Below are 18,196 nucleotides of genomic sequence, written 5' to 3'. Positions count from 1 at the left end.
CCTCTCTATAGATACTAACTAGGCTAATGTTAGTAGACGTCACTATCTCTCTATTGATACTAACTAGGCTAACATTAGCTAATGTAGCTACCTCTCTATAGATACCAACTAGCCTAATGTTAGCTGATGTCGCTATCACTCTGTCAATACTAACTAGGCTACATTAGCTAACGTAGCTTCCTGTCTATACACACTAACTAGGCTAACATTAGTTAATGTAGCTATCTCTCTATAGATGTTAACTAGGCTAATGTTAGCTAATGTAGCTACCTGTCTATAGATTCTGATTTGGCTAGCATTAGCTAATGTAGCTACCTACCTAAAAATACTAACTTGGCTAATGTTGGCTGATGTCGCTATCTCTATTAATACTAACTAAGCTAATATGAGCTAATGTTGCTACCTCTCTATTGATACTATCTAGGCTAACGTTAGCTAATGTAGCTACATCTCTATATATATTAACTAGGCTAATGTGCGCTACGGTAGATACCTCTCTGTATATACCAAATGGCTAATGGTAGCTAATGTAGCTACCTCTCTATCGATATTAACTAGGCTAATGTTAGCTAATGTAGCTACCTGTCTATTGATACTATCTATGCTAAAGTTAGCAGACGTCGCTATCTCTCTATTGATACTAACTAGGCTAGTGTTAGCTAATGTAGTTATCTCTCTATTGATACTAAGTAGGCTAACGTTAGCTACCATAGCTACCTCTCTATTGATACTAACTAGACCAATGTCAGCTAATGTAGCTACCTGTCTATAGATTTTAACTAGGCTAATGTTAGCTGCCATTGCTATCTCTCTATTGATACTAACTAGGCTAATGTTAACTAATGTAGTTATCTCTATTGATACTAACTAGGCTAATGTTAGCTAGCATAGCTACCTCTCTATAGATACTATCTAGACTAATGTTAGTTAATGCAGCGACCACTCTATAGATACTAACAAGGCTAATGTTCACTCCACCCATTTTGTGTTGATGTTGTCACTGACACTGTTATTATTGTTAGCCACTAGGGGCACTGGTGTTGCACCAATTCAAGTAAAACAAGTACAAAAACGTAATTATGGAATAGTAAATCCAAAATATTAAATTTTATTGAAAGTAATAGCTATTTAAGCTGTAAGGGGGTCGTGACTTGCTGCCATGGAAACATTAGGAACCCAGGGCAAACCTCCAGAGCAATAACATATTTTATGTCAGTTGTAAAATAACTCTATAAAATTCTTATATTATATTTTTGATGCCACTCTGTGCTTTTGAAAAATATTTCTTGGCACATATTGCAGCTACATGGGTTCATTCTGTGCTGCTGGATGCCTCTGTGAACTATTATTGGGAGGGTGACGCCCCAACACCGGGAGCTGTGAGGCCACATCCCACTGCTCCCTCATTCCAAAAGAAGACACCCGGGAAGGAGGCACGATGACAGGCAGCATGGAGGGGGTGGAGAGGTTCGACAGTCCGGGAAAGGGACGAGGTCTCCGGGTTACCAGAGCGTTTAAAGTGGGAGAGCTGCTGTTTTCCTGCCCGGCGTATTCCTACGTGCTGTCGGTGAAAGAGAGAGGCTGCTACTGCGAGTTCTGCTTCAACAGGTACTTATTTTTAGCTCCTCATGCTGGGACAACTTCACTGATTTCTTCCTCTACTGTGTCAGATGCAACTTCAGCAACACACTAATTATTCTGCATTACATTTGATTAATTCCTCCCTATGTATAGATAAACCTTTCTTTCTGTGTTCACCTGTTTACCTTTCTCTGTTTAACTAGGCCATTATGGATGAATTGGAACCTTAAAGGCTCTTTGTCCTGTCCATAAAATCTATTTTAGTTGTGCCTGTGGCTCATCCCGCTCAATGGCAATTGATATACCTTCTGTCACATGTCTGCATACCATCTATTGGAGAACGTAAATGGCACCATGATTATATTCTCTGTTAACTGGGCATGTACGCTGTGAGAAAAAACGAAAATGAATCCATAAGGAGACTGAAAATCTGCATGCAAGGGTGCCAGAAAAAAATGTTTTAAAAAGCAGTGTAATTCTTTAATCTTCAAATACTGTAAAAACTAAAAATAACATATCTAAATGGTATTTTTAGATGATTTATATGCAGTAAACAATATAATTATGCAGCCATGCATACATTTTTCAGCTTTTATACAGTGTTAATTGATTTTTTCTGCAATTTTATTAGACGTCAACTGTAATTTCAGAAAAGCAGCAAAAAATTGTTTAAAAAAAAAAAAAAAAGTCAAAAAATTATTTACCATTTTTAAATCCTTAATATACATTATGTTACTTTCAAATTATGTCCAAAACTAATTATATTTTTTGGCTGATTTAAATACAGTAAAAATAGTGCAATTTTATCACCAAATTTTGTGAAAACAAATTTCCATTTGTAAAAATGCAGATTTTTTACAGTGAACATTGTGCGCAGTTTTGGCGTTTATTCATTTGTTTATTTTTTAGTCTAAAACATCTAGCAAAATCTGTGGTTTTTAGTGCTGGGCGATATGACGATACATATCGTGAGAACGATAGAAAAGTGTCTATCGTGCCATTTCTCTTCTATCGTTTCTATCGTCTGGTATATTACCACATGTCATGCTAACATTGACAGCATTGTCTGCTGCCGTTCTTTGCGCTGTAGCCCACAAGGCATTGGCATTGACACAACAGGTGGTGCTGCTGCTTATGTAAGCATTTACAGCAACAATGTGACGTTAAATGTCATCACATTTGTTGCAGCAGTTCACATTTGTTATGCTCTCCTTTGAGATTTTAATTATTGTACACATAAACTCCCAATGGCGTGCAAGTAGCTGAAGTCTGTTTGTGATGGTACTGGTGAGGTTCATTGTGGATTTACACTGAAGCTGTCGAGTTTGAAAACTTTAAATAGCATTTAAAGTAAAACTAGTAAGAGTTAAGATAAATCAGTTTTATGTACACTACCGTTCAAAAATTTGGTGTCACTTAGAAATGTCCTTATTTTTGAAAGAAAACATGTTCTTTTTCAATTAGATAACATTAAATGAATCAGAAATCCAATCTAGACATTGTTAATGTAATGAATGAAAGTGTGAGTTTTCATGAAAAACATTGAATTTTCTGGGTGACCACAAACTTTTTAACGGTAGTATATATAGCTCATAGTACAAGTTCCCCAAAATGCCTTTTGTGGTCTGTACAGCATACAAAATCTTATATTTGAACCATTTGTATGCATCAAAAATCTGTTAAGTAGTGAAAAATATGTTTGTTTCTGTGGAAGGCCTCACGTGAAACAGTGCAGTCTAATGGAGTTCCCAGTTCCAGGACCTTAAACTTGTCAGTCTCGTAGAACTGTGCAAAATTCCAGTTGAAAAATTAAATAAAAAGATATTATGAGTTTCATGCAATTAGATTAGAAGTTTAAAATACTGTCTTTGGAGACAGCTGGCTGCCTGCAAGATCATTTTTAGGTTTGTTGATTGTGTTGTAGCTACTCTCAGATGTATGTCGCTTTGGATAAATGAAATTGTAGAACTGTAGACAAAACTCAGACATCAAACCCAACATTTAATTAAAAACTAATGAAGTTGTACTCCAAAGCAACGTGCGTCTGTGTTCCTGGTGACATGTCCAGCTTTACACAGACCTGCTACTAGAGATTTTAAATGAATCATTGTGGTAGACATCAGAGTTACAAGTGGACTTCACAGTACAGACAGTGTCCATAGTTTCAGAGCGACATGTTTACCCACTGCCCTCCCCAACCTCCAAACAGCCTACTTGGACTTGACAAGAGTCAGTACGCGCCTCAGAATCACATGGGTCGACTTTTGGATTGCTTTACTGTTTCAGTGCGTTAGAAAGACAGCTGGTCCTTCATAAGGTCAGCTCTATTAATACCACAGAAAGTTTTAAAGCCCCTCATTGCTATCAGTTACGGCGGGGCGCTAGCAACTGCTGCTCCTTGTCTCGGTGTTATGGAGCAGGATGCTTAAATGTCCATTTCACAAGATGTGTCTGTGGTATTCAGAGAGATGCTCAGCATGCAGATCAATGTCAAATGAACTCTGATGTGTGATGTTTAAATGTTGTTTCTTTATGTGCAATGATGTGTGATTGGCTTTCACTAGCTTCTTAACGTTAACCTACTTGGCATACATAAGGTAATGGCATTTTTTTTGTCATCTATAGGAAAGAGGGCTTGGCAAGATGTGGGAAGTGCAAGAAAGCCTTCTACTGCAATGCAAAATGCCAGGTAGGAAACACGGAACACAATGACTCCTGTAAAGCAACTGTTATGTTATATTATATTTACAGCAGCTGCTGTGTGTATGCAGCTGTATTAGTTTAATATCTCAGCAGTAATGATATGGGTTAAGGCAACATTTGGCCAAGAATTTCATGCTCCCAAGAGGTTAAATTCTCATGACACTGGTGATCAAGTTCTTATCCGACAGATCAAATATCCTTTCAGTTCATAATATTATACCCCTAAAAACCATCAACTTGCTTCTTGTCACTTAGTATGCAGCTCATACTGCAGCTAATTCTAAGTGAAGCTGAGGCCACAGAGTTTAAAGGTCCCATACAGTGAAAATCCATTCTTACTGTGTTTTGTGTTTGTTATACACTATAAAGAAAAAGCTTGTTGGATATGAAAATCTTTACTCCTCAAGCCCCCTCACAACTAAATAGCCTCCAAGCTTTTCAACCAGTAATAGTTTCACCAAACTACTGTGTTCCAACTAAAGAACAATTAGTAGCGCAAACCTTGTGCCCCCTGCTTCCAGGTGAGCCGTTCAGAATGAGCAGCTGTGAACTCATGAATGTCTGAGTCAAGAGCAAAGCCCGTCAAATGTTGTGCTTTAGTGCAGTCTAAGCATGGCCAGCCTTATTCTCCGTGCTTACATATGCTGCATTTTAACAGCTGGATTCTCTATAAAGCTGTTCTCATTTACATATTTTTTGTTTCTGTTGTCACACAATGGAACAAGTATGAAATTGTGACTGAAACACAAGCCTTAAGACTACAGTACATGCTAGTCAGCAGTCACTTTAGATTAATTTCCGAGCAGCTGGCAATCACAGACAAAGAGAGAGTCTCCTTCCTGAAGGAGAAATGGACAACAGCAGCTGATTTCAAAGCTACAAACACTAAAGCAGCCTGTTTAGACTAAAACCAGGGGTTGTATGGTCATGGTGGAATGGACCATCTTGGTGGACACATTTTAGAGAGATTTAAGACTTCCAGTTATTTGCTGAAAAGGGGACACAGTATTTTCAATTCAGTTCAATTTTATTTATGTAGCACCAATTACAAGTCAAACTGTCTGAAGACGCTTTACAGAACCCATATGGCTGACCCCCCAGAGCAAGCCCTAAGGTGACAGTGGCAAGAAAAACACCCTTTTAACGGCAAGAAACCTTGAGCAGAACCCGGCTCTTTATACGGGGGGACCCATCTGCTGCTGGCTGGCAGGAGAGAGACAGAATATGGGACCTTTAAGAAGAAGAATAGGTCTTTATTGTCACTGTTACAAAAAACAATGAAAATCAGTTTGGCCGTCTCTGTATTTGCAGCATTAAAAGATAAATGATATAAAGCAATATTAAGTACAGATTAAAAATATATACAACCGAAATATAGACAAAAGAGCAAATATAGACCAAAGATATGGACATACTGTACAAGCATAAATATTGCACTCAAGCATAAATATTACACTTGACCATGAATATTGCACTGTTCAGTCTCACAATGTAGAGTTGACACTTAAAAGCTGAGTCTAAGGTGAGGTAAAATAGCCACTTTAGAGTGTTTAGGTATAACATGTTCTCTCTTCTCACACCACCAAGTCAAAGTCTACCTTTTAAAAGTAGCAAGTAGTACATTTATTCCACATTACTCACGTGTCCTGTAGCTTTACTGGTCTGCACAAACCACAGCTTTTTGACGTTGTGCCACTTTAAAATGCATTTTCATTTGGTGCCGTTACAAGTAAACCTGAGTTCAGTAGTATACATAGAAGAGGAGATTATGGATGGTGCTCTACTTGATGTTCCTTACAGTAACAACATTTTGGGTGAGTTTGCATCTCTGCAGATTTTTTATGTAGTTTGAAAGAGCTACAGTTGACCTCCAACTCCAAAAACATGCGCTTCAGGTGAACTTACAAATGATCATTGGTTGTTGTATGCAGTTCTATGTGTATGAAATGCTGTATTATAGTACACATATAGACAGTGTGGTTCATAGATAGATGACTGTGCTGTCTGTGAATGGGCCAGTTTAAGTAAGCCAGGGGTGAAAGGGTGAGGGTAACATTAGATTAGCACAGTGTGAACATTCCAGCATGCTGCTTAATTCTACAGCCGGTAGGGTTGCTTAGGAGTTGCCAACTGTTCAGCCTTCTGTTGGGGTGAGACATAAACTGTCAATAGTTGCCTCTGTTGAAGATTCTCACATTTCAATTAGCTTTAAACTTAAGGTTTATATATATTTATATATATGTACCAATAAGGCAGGCCCATTAGTCTCTTGACATCATGTCTAAAGCTACTGTTACTGACAACAAAATAGGAAGTTTATGTGGATTATTACAGTGATTAGTTATCAGGACCCCCAAACCCACCGGCAGGTTTAAAAGGCGGGTAATATTTTTTTAAAAACAAAAATGACATCAATTAATCTCAGCCAGAAGCTACAAAATGGAATTTTCCTCTATTTGGAAATGTCCTTATTGTTGAAAGAAAAAAAATATCTAGCTGAAAATGGAATATCTCCATAGGGGTACAGAGGAACATTTCCAGCAACCATCACTCCTGTGTTCTAATGCTACATTGTGTTAGCTAATGGTGTTGAAAGGCTAATTGATGATTAGAAAACCCTTATGCAGTTATGTTAGCAAATGGATAAAAGTGTGAGTTTTCATGGAAAACATGAAATTGTCTCAGTGACCCCAAACTTTTCAATTGTAGAATAAGCTATTATAATATTTATGTATGTTTGTGGTGTAGAAAGGGGACTGGCCCATGCACAAGCTGGAGTGTTCAGCAATGCTTGCGTTTGGAGAGAACTGGTGCCCGTCTGAGATGAGCCGCCTGGTGGCCCGGATCCTCGCCAAGAAGGTCGGTCAGTTAATAAAACGCTGTGTTTTCTAGAGCGTTGTCTGCCATACGCTGTGGTTCATGAAGGTCATTTGTCTCAATTATGCCTCTTCACCGCAGAAAACGCAGAAAGAACGATGTGCTTCTGAGAAGATCTTGCTCATAGGAGAGATGCAATCACGTGAGTAGCAGGTACCACATGGGCATTTTTGATTGTGAGTTCAGTGTTTCCTCTAGGATTTTTTTCAGCAGCGGCAGCAGGCTCTCCAGGAGCCGTGGCAACGTAAACAGATGACAGTTGACTGCAGATTTTTCTTGTACAACCTATTTATTGAATGGCCAGTTGATAAAAGCTTTTTAAAGGCTGAATGTAAAAATTTAAAAAATGAAATAAAATATTTGAACAAGCTCATCTGAAAATGCAGTCAGCAGTTACATCATGGAGTGTAGATATTAGCTTAATGCTCTCAATTAGTTTACTCACGTTAGCGACGCTGAGTTGGCACAGGGCCCGATTAACTAAAGCTGCTGATATGTTACATAATGTTAGCTGGACATCAATGTTTTGCGAATGTTTATTTAACTCGTAAAATCTATTATGAGTTATCTTCACTCCGAAATGAATGTAGAGGAAACACTAGAATTGGCTTTTGTGAACCCTATTTGGAAAGCGTCTATGAAGAGTCCTCATAAAGACATTCTAAAGTTTGTACTTCAGTCATATGTGTCCTTAAATACCCCAGAAACAACACATTGAGATCATCCATCAATTATCTACACAGTGCTTAATCCTCATTAGGGTCATGGGGGGCTGGAGTCTATCCCAGCTGACTTAGCATAAAGACAGGAGACACCTGGACAGGTAACAGTCTATCACAGGGCTACATATAGAGACAAACAATCACTCACATTCACACTTACAGACAATTTCAAGTCACCAATTAACCTCAGCATGTTTTTGGACTGTGGGAGGAAGCTGGAGAACCTGGAGAAAATCCACACATGCACAGGGAGAAAATGCAAACTCCATGCAGAAAGGCCAGGATATGAACTGGGGATCTTCTAGCTGCAAGGTGAAAGTGCTAACCACCAAGCCACTGTGCAGCCCCACATTGAGATCAGAGGGGGTGAAGCACTTACAACAACAGCTATATATATCCTATAGATGTGGGTCAAATGGTGTTCAGACAACCTAACAAGTGTAAGCACTTGAATGGGAAGCAGGGGCACTTTGGCCACTTTAGCACACAGCGCTGACCTGTCAGCTTGGTGTGGGATTGAGTTTTATTAAAAGAGCTCATAGCTGTGGTTCACTCCAAAATCATAAAACATATTATCTTACATGTTCTGACATTAGAAATAAAAATATAGCACACATGTATTTATAGTGTGTGGGGAAAATAGCAGAAAAAACTAAGTCAAGGCAATTTTGTGAATGGCATATGGAAATTATTTTACCAGTCTACTTCATATGTGGAGAAAAAAACAAAAAAAGACTTGTATAAAGCCTTTTGTGGCTCCAGAGGGAGACCCACAGAACCTGTTAAATGCCTCAAGTGGAATCACACATGTCCGCATCGATTGAAACTGAACACTAAAAGTTTGAAAACCTTAAAAGAAAAAATCTGTGGGTGTAGAGCGCTCCTCATCTCTGCTTGTGGCTAGCAGCTCGAGGCTGTATTAGCTGCTACAAGCATCGCACACCTGCAACCCGACTCTCAGTGAAGTCGGAAAAAAAAGACATCATATAAACGTTGTGTGGTATTTTCCAACCAGCGCGGTTTGTGTCAGTGCGTCTGTGCTTGTGTTCGATCATGTGTGTACCTGACAACATCAGCTTGTCTTTAAAATGCTGAGTCTCTATTAGTGTCTGAGGATAAATTGACTGAAGTGTTAGAGATCAGGGGTAAGACACACACAGACAGTCTGGTGGTGAAATGTGATTCTATCTTGGCACAGTTAGAGCGATGAAGGAAGGTTGGCTGTTGATTCCTTGTCAATTTACAACCATAGGAGATTAACTGTATAAACCAAGAGGAGAACTGGTCCAAAACAAGAATCAGGAGTGAAATTCAGAGTAGCTAAAGTGGATCCTACTATATATGAGTTAGGGGGCTGCACAGTAGCTTGGTGGTTTACACTTTCGCCTTGCAGCTAGAAGATCGTCAGTTCACGCCCCAGCCTTCTCAGGATCCTTCTGCATGGAGTTTCCATGTTCTCCCTGTGCATGTGTGGGTTTTCTCCAGGTTCTCCGGCTTCACCCCACAGTCCAAAAATATGCTGAGTTTAATTGATAATTCTAAATTGTCAGTAGGTGTGAATGTGAGTGTGGTTGTTTGTCTCTATGTGTATCCCTGTGACAGACTGGTGACCTGTCCAGGGTGTCTCCTGTCTTCATCCTAAGTCAGCTGGGATAGACTCCAGCCCCCTGCCATCTAATGAGGATTAAGTGGTGTATAGATAATACATGGATATATGAGTTAGGCAGCCCATTGTTCTAATAGGGTAGTTGTCCTTTTCTTTAAAAGACAAGTAAGTCTACGCTAGTTTAAAAGTACCACACAAATTCAGTTTTAACCACATTATGCCTCAGTTTATTGTTTATACATTACAACTTACAGATCACAGAGTGTCTACAAAGGAACAGAACCTTTAGTCTCAGGAATCTGGAACTGAATGATACAGTATTTTATTTTGTGATCGAAATGACAAAAGTCAGACAAAAAAAGACAAAATATTACAAAAATGAGACACAAAATGACAAAAACAAGAAACAAAACAACAAAAAAGTAGACAAACAACACAAGTGAGACAAAAAAACACAAAAGGACAAAAATGATCCACAAAACAACAAATAAAGCAAAACACAAAATGACAAAAATAAGACAAAAAACACAAGCAAGACAAGAAGGAAACACAAAACAACAAAAGCTAATAAAATGACAAAAAGATGAGACAAACGTCAAAAGTCAGACAACACGATAAAAAACAACAAAAACATGACAAAATATTGCAAAAATGAGACACAAAACGACAAAAGAACAATGAGCTATATAGTATTTTACTTTATGATCAAAACAACTTGTCATGGTCGAGAAATTATTTTAAATTTATAGTTTTACAAATTTACAATCTGCACTTAATGTCTTCTCTGTCATTTTTACACTTTATAAAGTCGTCCTATGGACCAGATTGGACCCTCTGGTGGGCCAGTTTTGGCCCGCGGGCCGCATGTTTGACACTCCAGTTCTACTGGTTTGTGATTTAGGGAGCTTGGAAGCTGAGTCAACACCTCGGGCTCTTTGTCATATTCTTCAAGCTATTCCTGAGCAGTTTTTGAAGTGTGGCGGGTGCATTGTCCCGGTACTTCATTTTTGCTTCAGGCAGTGTAGCCACTTTGGTCGCTATCTGACCTCTTAACCCTCTGAAACCCCAAACAAGCCAGCAGATTTATAAGGCATGTTTTTAAAATCACCAGAATCCTGCCATTTATCAGAGCCAGAAATTGTAGAATAGGAAAACCTAGAGAGCCATTCTGTCAGAAAACAACCACATCTAAGCCTAAAAAAATGTGACTTTTCATTAAAATCATATGATTCTGTGTCTCTGTTCCTGTAACAGATGCGGAAGATGAAGATAATGAGAAGAGAGAGATGAGTGAAGCAGACATCGCAGGAATGCATCGCTTTTACTCCAAACATCTGGAGGTGCCCGAACACAAAGACCTGGTCACACTCTTCTCTCAGGTAGCGCACACAGAAATAGCAAAATAGCAAAGATCGTATATGTTTCCTCTTTTTCATTCCTGTTTATGGTTCGTCCAACAGGTTGCCTGTAACGGTTTCACAATAGAGGATGATGAACTCTCCCACATTGGTACTGCAGTCTACCCAGAGTAAGAAGGAACTCCTGCACGCATGCTCATGAACACACGTTGTATTAGTGAAGGACTGTTTCTGCAGCGCATGTAAAGGCACGGTATGTTACGCAACGCTCTCTTCCCACCTGACGCAGCTCTCCTGACTCTGTTGTGGTTCTTAGCATCTCAGTGTTTTGGATTCTTCAGATATCTGTTCATTTTCATTTGGGACATTGGTAATTTGCTTAAGATTACAGTAACTGATCTTAGGAAACTGTTCTCGAGCTGAATTGCAAAGGAAAACCATAGATTCTGCCTGCCACGGTTAGCACGATTTGGGTTGTAATTGTCAGTATTTAGACTAATATGTACCAAACATCCAAAGATGCGTTATTGTAGTATCCACCAAGACCACAGTTCTTGTCCAGTTGGTGCTAAAATCTACCCCCTGCCGTGGCCCAGGCTATTAAGTCTTAAATTTGGCTCCATGAAGGTGATTTCGCCCTCTCAGCTCTTTGTTGGGCTATTTCCAGCATGCCACCCAGGTAACAACAAGGTCGCAAACATATTTCAGGGACACTCAACACTCCTCTGTAGCACACTGCTAATACCACTTAAAAATAAAGCGGTTATGTCATTGCTATGAGCAATAATCAGTGCTACTCCTCCCACCTTATCTATTGTAAGAAAGGGAAAGCGGAGAGTGTTATTTTTGTTCTAATCTCTGACTCTCTCTTGGCATCTGTCTCTCCCCACAGTGTGGCACTAATCAACCACAGCTGTCTTCCCAGCGTCATAGTCACATATAAGGGGACGTCGGCTGAGATCCGGGCGGTGCAGGACATGAAACCTGGAGATGAAGTGAGGAAAACAGACAGCTGCCATTAGAGGGTGTCGGGTCTTGTTCGTTTTTTCTTTTTTTTATTATCAGTGTGTGTGGGGGAGGGAGCTGTGTTTCCAATGTTAGAAAAGCACATTTAATCATATTTGGTGAGCCTGGAACCACATTTTAAACAAGAAAAGCACTCAGAGAGCGCAGTACTCCGCCAAGGCTGCTCAGTCGTATAATTTCCGACGGATACAATCTTTAAACAATTCATAGAATTAGGGATTTTAAAAATGGAAGAATAAGATTGATGATTAAAAGTTAGAAATTAAAAATCAAAAAATGAGAGAATTAAGGAATGAAAGATGACATCACACCAAAGAATTAGGCAGCTAGAATTCAAATAGAACAAGAGAGAACATATAAAACAAGAAAAGCACTGAGAGAGCTCAGTACTACTCCAAGGCTGCTCAGTCATTGTATGACTTCTGACGGATGAAATCTTGAAACAATTCTTGGTCTGCAGTGGTGGATTTGTAGTAGGATCACAATCAGGTGATCGTCAGCAGGCAGCTGATGTAGCGTTCACTTGTTGTCATAGTTACAGTGACGCCGCCCTTGTGTCATTTCTGACCTTCCCTGTAAATTTCATCCAAATCCATTAGTCCATTTTTGAATAATGTTGCGAACAGACAGACAGACAAACTAATGTTGATTGTCACATAACTCTGCCTCGTTCCTTGACGGAGTAACTAGTAGAGAATAATTCATGTTTTATACTTACATGACACTGTCATTCCTACTTTCTTATCATCTTCCAGTAATATGTGGGAATAGATGAAGTGATTGATCTTAATTTAAGAGCTTGATTATTTTTTTTTTGCAGAGAGTTACATCTAGAAGATAGTTAGCTTAGCATAAAGACTGTAAACAAACTGAACTAGCTGCTCTGGCTAAGGAAGCAAAATCTGCCAACCAATACGTCTAAAAATCAGTAATGAACATCTTGTTTGTTTAAATACTCTAAAAACTCTGACCAAAAAAGCATACAAGCAAATTTCCCAGAAATGTTTACAAATACTTCAGAAGGTTTGTTTTGTTGAAAAGGCATCTGGAGGAGAATATGAATGAGATGCTACCTTAGAAGAAAAGTTACACCAGTATTGGTGATTAAAAGGCAACAACAGGAGTGTAGAGAATAACAGCACTGCTGCTGCTCCAAGTTAATGATTTGTCAGTGTGTGAAGGCAGCACCGTTGAAGAGGAGCGTTATGTTGGTGTGTGTGGTTTAAAGGGAGGATGCAGCACCTGATATAATGATTATATAGAAGCGATCGAGGATAGTGGTTGTGCTCTGTTTTGAATTTGTGCCTGTTTATATCTGTCTTCTAGGTGCTCATCAGCTACATAGACCTCCTCTATCCAACAGACGACCGCAACAACAGGCTGAGAGAGTCCTACTACTTCACCTGTGAATGCCAGGAGTGTAAATGCAAATCCAAAGTAAGAACCAGTGAACAGGGAAGGGAGTGAGGACAGGTTAGATGATTATTTTGGTGGGTGCACTCACACTATCGTTCAAAAGTCTGGGGCTGCTTAGAAATGTCCTTGTTTTTGAAACAAAAGCAGTTTTTTCAATGAAGATAACATTAAATGAATGATAAATCCAATCTAGACATTGTTAATGTGGTAAATAACTATTCTAGCTGAAAACAACTGATTTTTAATGGAATATCTCCATAGGGGTACAGAGGAACATTTCCAGCAACCATCACTCCTGTGTTCTAATGCTACATTGTGTTAGCTAATGGTGTTGAAAGGCTCATTGGTGATTAGAAACCCTTGTGCAGTTATGTTAGCACATGGATAAAAGTGAGTTTTCATGGAGAACATGAAATTGTCTGGTTGACCGCAAATTTCTGAACAGTAGTGTATGTGCTCTGAAAATTGCTTCATTCTGCAAATTATTGTAACTTCCACTGTAACTCATGTGCAGAAATGTTGAAACTGCACCTTATACTTGACCCTTGTGTTCTGTCTCCTATCTTTATCTTCAGGACAAGGCGAAGTTGAAAGTGCGTAAGCAGAGCGACCCCATCGAGCCAGACGTCATCAGCAACATGGTGCGCTACGCCAGGAAAACTATCAGAGAGTTCCGGGCACTCAAGCACGTAAAAAATATCCTTAAGTGTCAATAAACGGCACTTTATCCTGACTTTTTAAAGATCAAGATTACCTGTAGGAAATATCAGCTTGAAATTTTTCCATAACAGTTCAGTGTTCATTTAGGTGGCTTATGACAGCTAAACTTTCCCGTTTCACTACACTACAGTGCTTAAATAATCTGCTTTATGACATATGACATATGATTAGTGCACATCTTCTTGTTAGCTGTGCAGTCGCCTGACTTGCAGTAAAACGCTCCAGACTCCAGAGCATCTGGTTATATGATCTTCCATCAGCTTGTGTTGATGCAGCCTTGACTCGGTGGCACCCCCTAGTGAGCTGCTGGAGATGTGTGAGCAGAGCCTGGAGGAAATGGGAGCCGTGTTCGATGATGCCAACGTTTACATGCTCCACATGATGTACCAGGCCATGGGGGTTTGTCTCTACATGGAGGACCCAGATGGAGCTATCAGATATGGCGAGAAGATCCTCCGACCTTACAGGTGCTAAGAAGAAACACACGTCTCCTGCTACACTTTCTCAAATCAGACATTCTAGGGCAGGAGTATCAAACTCATCTTAGTTCAGGGGCCACATTCAGCCCAATTTGATCTCTAGTGACCAGTAAAATCAGAGAATAAAAAACAATAAATAATAATAACTCCAATTTTTTCTTTGTTTTGATGCAAAAAAGTACATTCTGAAGATGTTCACATTTAATGAACTATGTTTTTGAAATACATCATGAACGAACTGAAAGTTCTTAGGAAAAATAAGTGAAATTTTAACCACATTATGTCTCAGTTTATCATTTACACATTACGACTTACAGATCGCAGTGTCTACAAAGACACAAAACATTTAGTCACAGGTATCTGGAACTGAATGATAGAGTATCTTACTTTGTGATCCCAACTACAAAAGACAGACAAAAAAAGACCAAAAAATAGCAAAAACAAGACAAAATATTACAAAAATGAGACACAAAATGACAAAAACGAGACACAAAATGACAAAAAATTGACAACACAAGTGAGACAAAAAAACGACAAACAATGCACAAACAACAAATAAAGCAAAACACAAAATGACAACAATAAGACAAAAAAGACAGAACAGAAACACAAAATGACAAAAACGAGAAACAAAACAAAAACAAAAATGAGACACGTCAAAAGTCAGACAAAAAAACAGCAAAAACAAGACGAAATATTACAAAAAACAAGAGCAACAAGAGAGCAAGAAGTTACAATTTCAGCAGAAGAAAAAAGTCCTTTGGCTTTTCTTGTGACATTAATGCATTAAAATGGTGTGGGTTATGTTATGGATCACACTGACAGCCTTCACTCCCAGTGTGCCTCAGTGGGTCTGGGTGACTGGTCACCGGTTGTCCTTATTTGGACCACTTTTGGTAGATACCGTACTAGCTACTGCATACAGCTGAAACAGGTCAGTTAATCTGACCTGTTACACCCAAAACACCCCACAATATCTGCCATTTTAGAGACACTCTGACCCAGCTAATACAGACTGGCCCTTTTCAGAGTGGCTCAGATCCTGTTGCTGCACATTTTTCTGCTTCTAACTCACCAACTTCAGGAACTGACTGTTCACTTGCAGCCCAATATATCCCTCTTCCTTGACACTAAATGTTATTCACTCCATTTATCAGTGGTTTCGTGGCTCATCAGTATAAATAATCTCCGTCCATTACAGCCAGTTATATCCTCCGTACTCCTTGAACGTGTCCTCCATGTACCTGAAGCTGGGCCGACTGTACATGGGGCTGGACAGGCACTCAGCCGGCATGAAGGCGCTCAAGAAGGTAACGTGCCATGCTGAGCTTTTATATCAGACTCTCAAATATATCATCCACACAACACTTTTTAACCAGTGAACATACTAAAAATACTGCAGTGACCTTTTTTTTTAGCACAAATAGCAAAACTTTTTCCAGTAACTCACTTAGAGGAATTCCATTTTCCAACAAAACTTGGGTTTGTTTTTTTAAGAAAATGTCATCTGCTCACATTTTAAATGTAATGTACACAACATCTTATGTTTGTGTGTCCACAGGCGATGGCTATAATGGAGGTGGCTCATGGGAAGGATCACAGCTACCTGATTGAGCTGCGTAAAGAGATAGCTCGAAAATGAAGAGAACACCAATGAAAAAAACAGCTGATCCCTATAGACTGCATACACTCATTTGATGAGGAGCTTTACAGAACTGTGGGCACTTTCTTTTTGTTTTAGTACTTAAGTACAGAGAAACAACATTCTTTTTTTTTCCCTCCTATTTTTGCAAAATTTTATGCAAATAATTTATTTTTGGATTTTTGGAGGTTTAACTTTTTACACCAGCGTTGAAAAAAAACTGGTTGTTGAAAAGATAATTTTGTAACAAGCAAGATTTTAATAGTAATAAATTGACATTTTTTAATAATGTTGACCATAGAGTGTAATGACATTTTTTGTACAAATGAATAATTAGGTTTCCAATTTCATTTCTGATTGACACATCAGCTGGACCCTGTGACGCAGGGGTGTCAAACTCATCTTAGTTCAGGGGCCACATTCAGTCCAATTTGATCTCAAGTGACCAGTAAAATCAGAGGACAATAACCTATAAATAGCCACATCTCCAGATTTTTCCTTTTAGTGCAAAAAAGTTAACATTTAAGGAACTATCTTTTTGCAAAACATTATGAACAACCTGAAATTTCTTAAGAAAAATCAATTAAATTTCAAAAACATTATGTCTCAGTTTATCATTTACACATTACAACTTCCAGATCACAGAGTGTTTACAAAGGAACAAAACATTTAGTGACAGGTATCTGTTTTGGCAATTGGATTTTCCGTTCTGAAACGGGTATTGAAAAACAAAAAAAACGAGTGGTTATTTGATTTTCGTTTTAAAATACAAAAAAATAAAATTGAAATACAAGGCGTTTTTCCTTTTCATGATCAGAAAGGGATATACGAAATTTTAAAAATGATTTGTTTTTCATTTTACATTTAGAATAACAAAAAAGTAAAATCAGTAAGAGACAGAAACGAAAAAAGGTCCCTTTTTTTTATTTTCTGAGACCGGAAGTGGTCATCAGCAAGTATGGAGCCAAACAGAGTACGGTGCATAGACGGTATATAGTTTTTTTTTCGTTAGTTTTCATGGTCAAAATGAGAGATCAGGTGGCCGATCTTAAAATAAATCAATATTGATTTTTTTTTTATAGAGCGTTAAAGTTTTGCGAAGCCAGGGGGCGGGGTTACTTGATTGACAGTCTGGTCTGGAATGATTGACAGGTCCTATGGAGGAGGCAGCAGAGACTCTGCTCTCCTCGTTTGGATTAATTCTGATATAATAACTGTTGGTGTATTTATCGGTGGAGCAGCAGAACATTTTCCACAGACAGTTTTCCTGCCCCTTGGCTTGTTTTAACCAGTTTTCTACCTTTGGCTGATTCTACCAGCAGACACTGAAAGGACTCTGATAGTTCGGTAAGTTAATGTTTATTTTCGTATCGGTGCCGCTTTTACTGCAGTTTATATGCAGCTTCAGTGTCAGATATAATGTGTGCCATGCACTCCAGATGTTGGTGGAGTTTATTTCTGTGTGTGTTGACCAGAGAAGAAAGTTAGCATAGTAAATATTAGCTTTAATGTTAGCGATGCTAACCGAGCTAGCTGCTCAGTTGTAGTCTGATTAAAGCTAACGTAGCATTAAGCTAACCTAGCATTAAGCTAACGATGTTTGTGTTGTGTCATGTAAACAGCTGAAGTGAGTTGTGTTACTGTAATGTGGTGCATTTAGTTGATAAAACTGTCAGTGGAGACGCTGGTTCACATTAATGTAACGTTTAGAAAACCTAAATGTGATTAAAACAGTGAGGTTAAAGTTCTGTGTTGTCAGTAGTCCTGAATATCTGCTGAGTCTCTGAAGTTAAACTGGAGAAAACAGTAAATCTACTCTGTAATGGTTAACGTTGTTTAATAACTGAGTCACATGTTGTAGTACATCTTAGCGCAGATTAGAAAAATAACCTGAACACTACAGTTATTAAATTTAAATTACAGCACAGAGAAGCTGGATAATAAAATCCTCTCCCCTAAAGCTAGAGTGACTACAGGCCTTTCTGTCTTTCAGTGCTTGGAAAACTATATGAAATAGGAAATCTATCCAGGGACACTTTAAAATGAACCTCTGCTGTTGATGCTGA

At 38.7% G+C, this 18,196-nt stretch overlaps 1 protein-coding gene across 1 annotated transcript; it reads left to right on the top strand.

Moving 5' to 3' along the window:
* Positions 1-1,407: 1,407 nt before the first annotated feature.
* smyd2b (SET and MYND domain containing 2b) lies at positions 1,408-16,425 on the top strand. Its single transcript, XM_023289528.3, has 12 exons — positions 1,408-1,608; positions 4,207-4,270; positions 7,033-7,143; positions 7,243-7,303; positions 10,744-10,868; positions 10,950-11,017; positions 11,740-11,842; positions 13,200-13,310; positions 13,865-13,985; positions 14,302-14,476; positions 15,690-15,798; positions 16,050-16,425. Exons 1-12 carry the CDS (start codon positions 1,439-1,441, stop codon positions 16,128-16,130), a joined length of 1,299 nt encoding a protein of 432 aa, XP_023145296.2. The 5' UTR covers positions 1,408-1,438; the 3' UTR covers positions 16,131-16,425.
* The last annotated feature ends 1,771 nt before the right edge of the window (positions 16,426-18,196 follow it).

This window comes from Amphiprion ocellaris, chromosome 12 (assembly GCF_022539595.1).
Source record: "Amphiprion ocellaris isolate individual 3 ecotype Okinawa chromosome 12, ASM2253959v1, whole genome shotgun sequence".
NCBI lineage: Eukaryota > Metazoa > Chordata > Actinopteri > Pomacentridae > Amphiprion > Amphiprion ocellaris.
This window is presented reverse-complemented; position numbering and strand designations above follow the sequence as displayed.

Bases quoted from the DNA above. Each gene is read 5' to 3' on its own strand.
- smyd2b (XM_023289528.3), top strand. From the start codon at position 1,439: ATGACAGGCAGCATGGAGGGGGTGGAGAGGTTCGACAGTCCGGGAAAG. The intron at 11,843-13,199 runs GTGAGGAAAACA...TCTGTCTTCTAG, and splicing joins ACATGAAACCTGGAGATGAA to GTGCTCATCAGCTACATAGA. The intron at 15,799-16,049 runs GTAACGTGCCAT...GTGTGTCCACAG, and splicing joins GCATGAAGGCGCTCAAGAAG to GCGATGGCTATAATGGAGGT.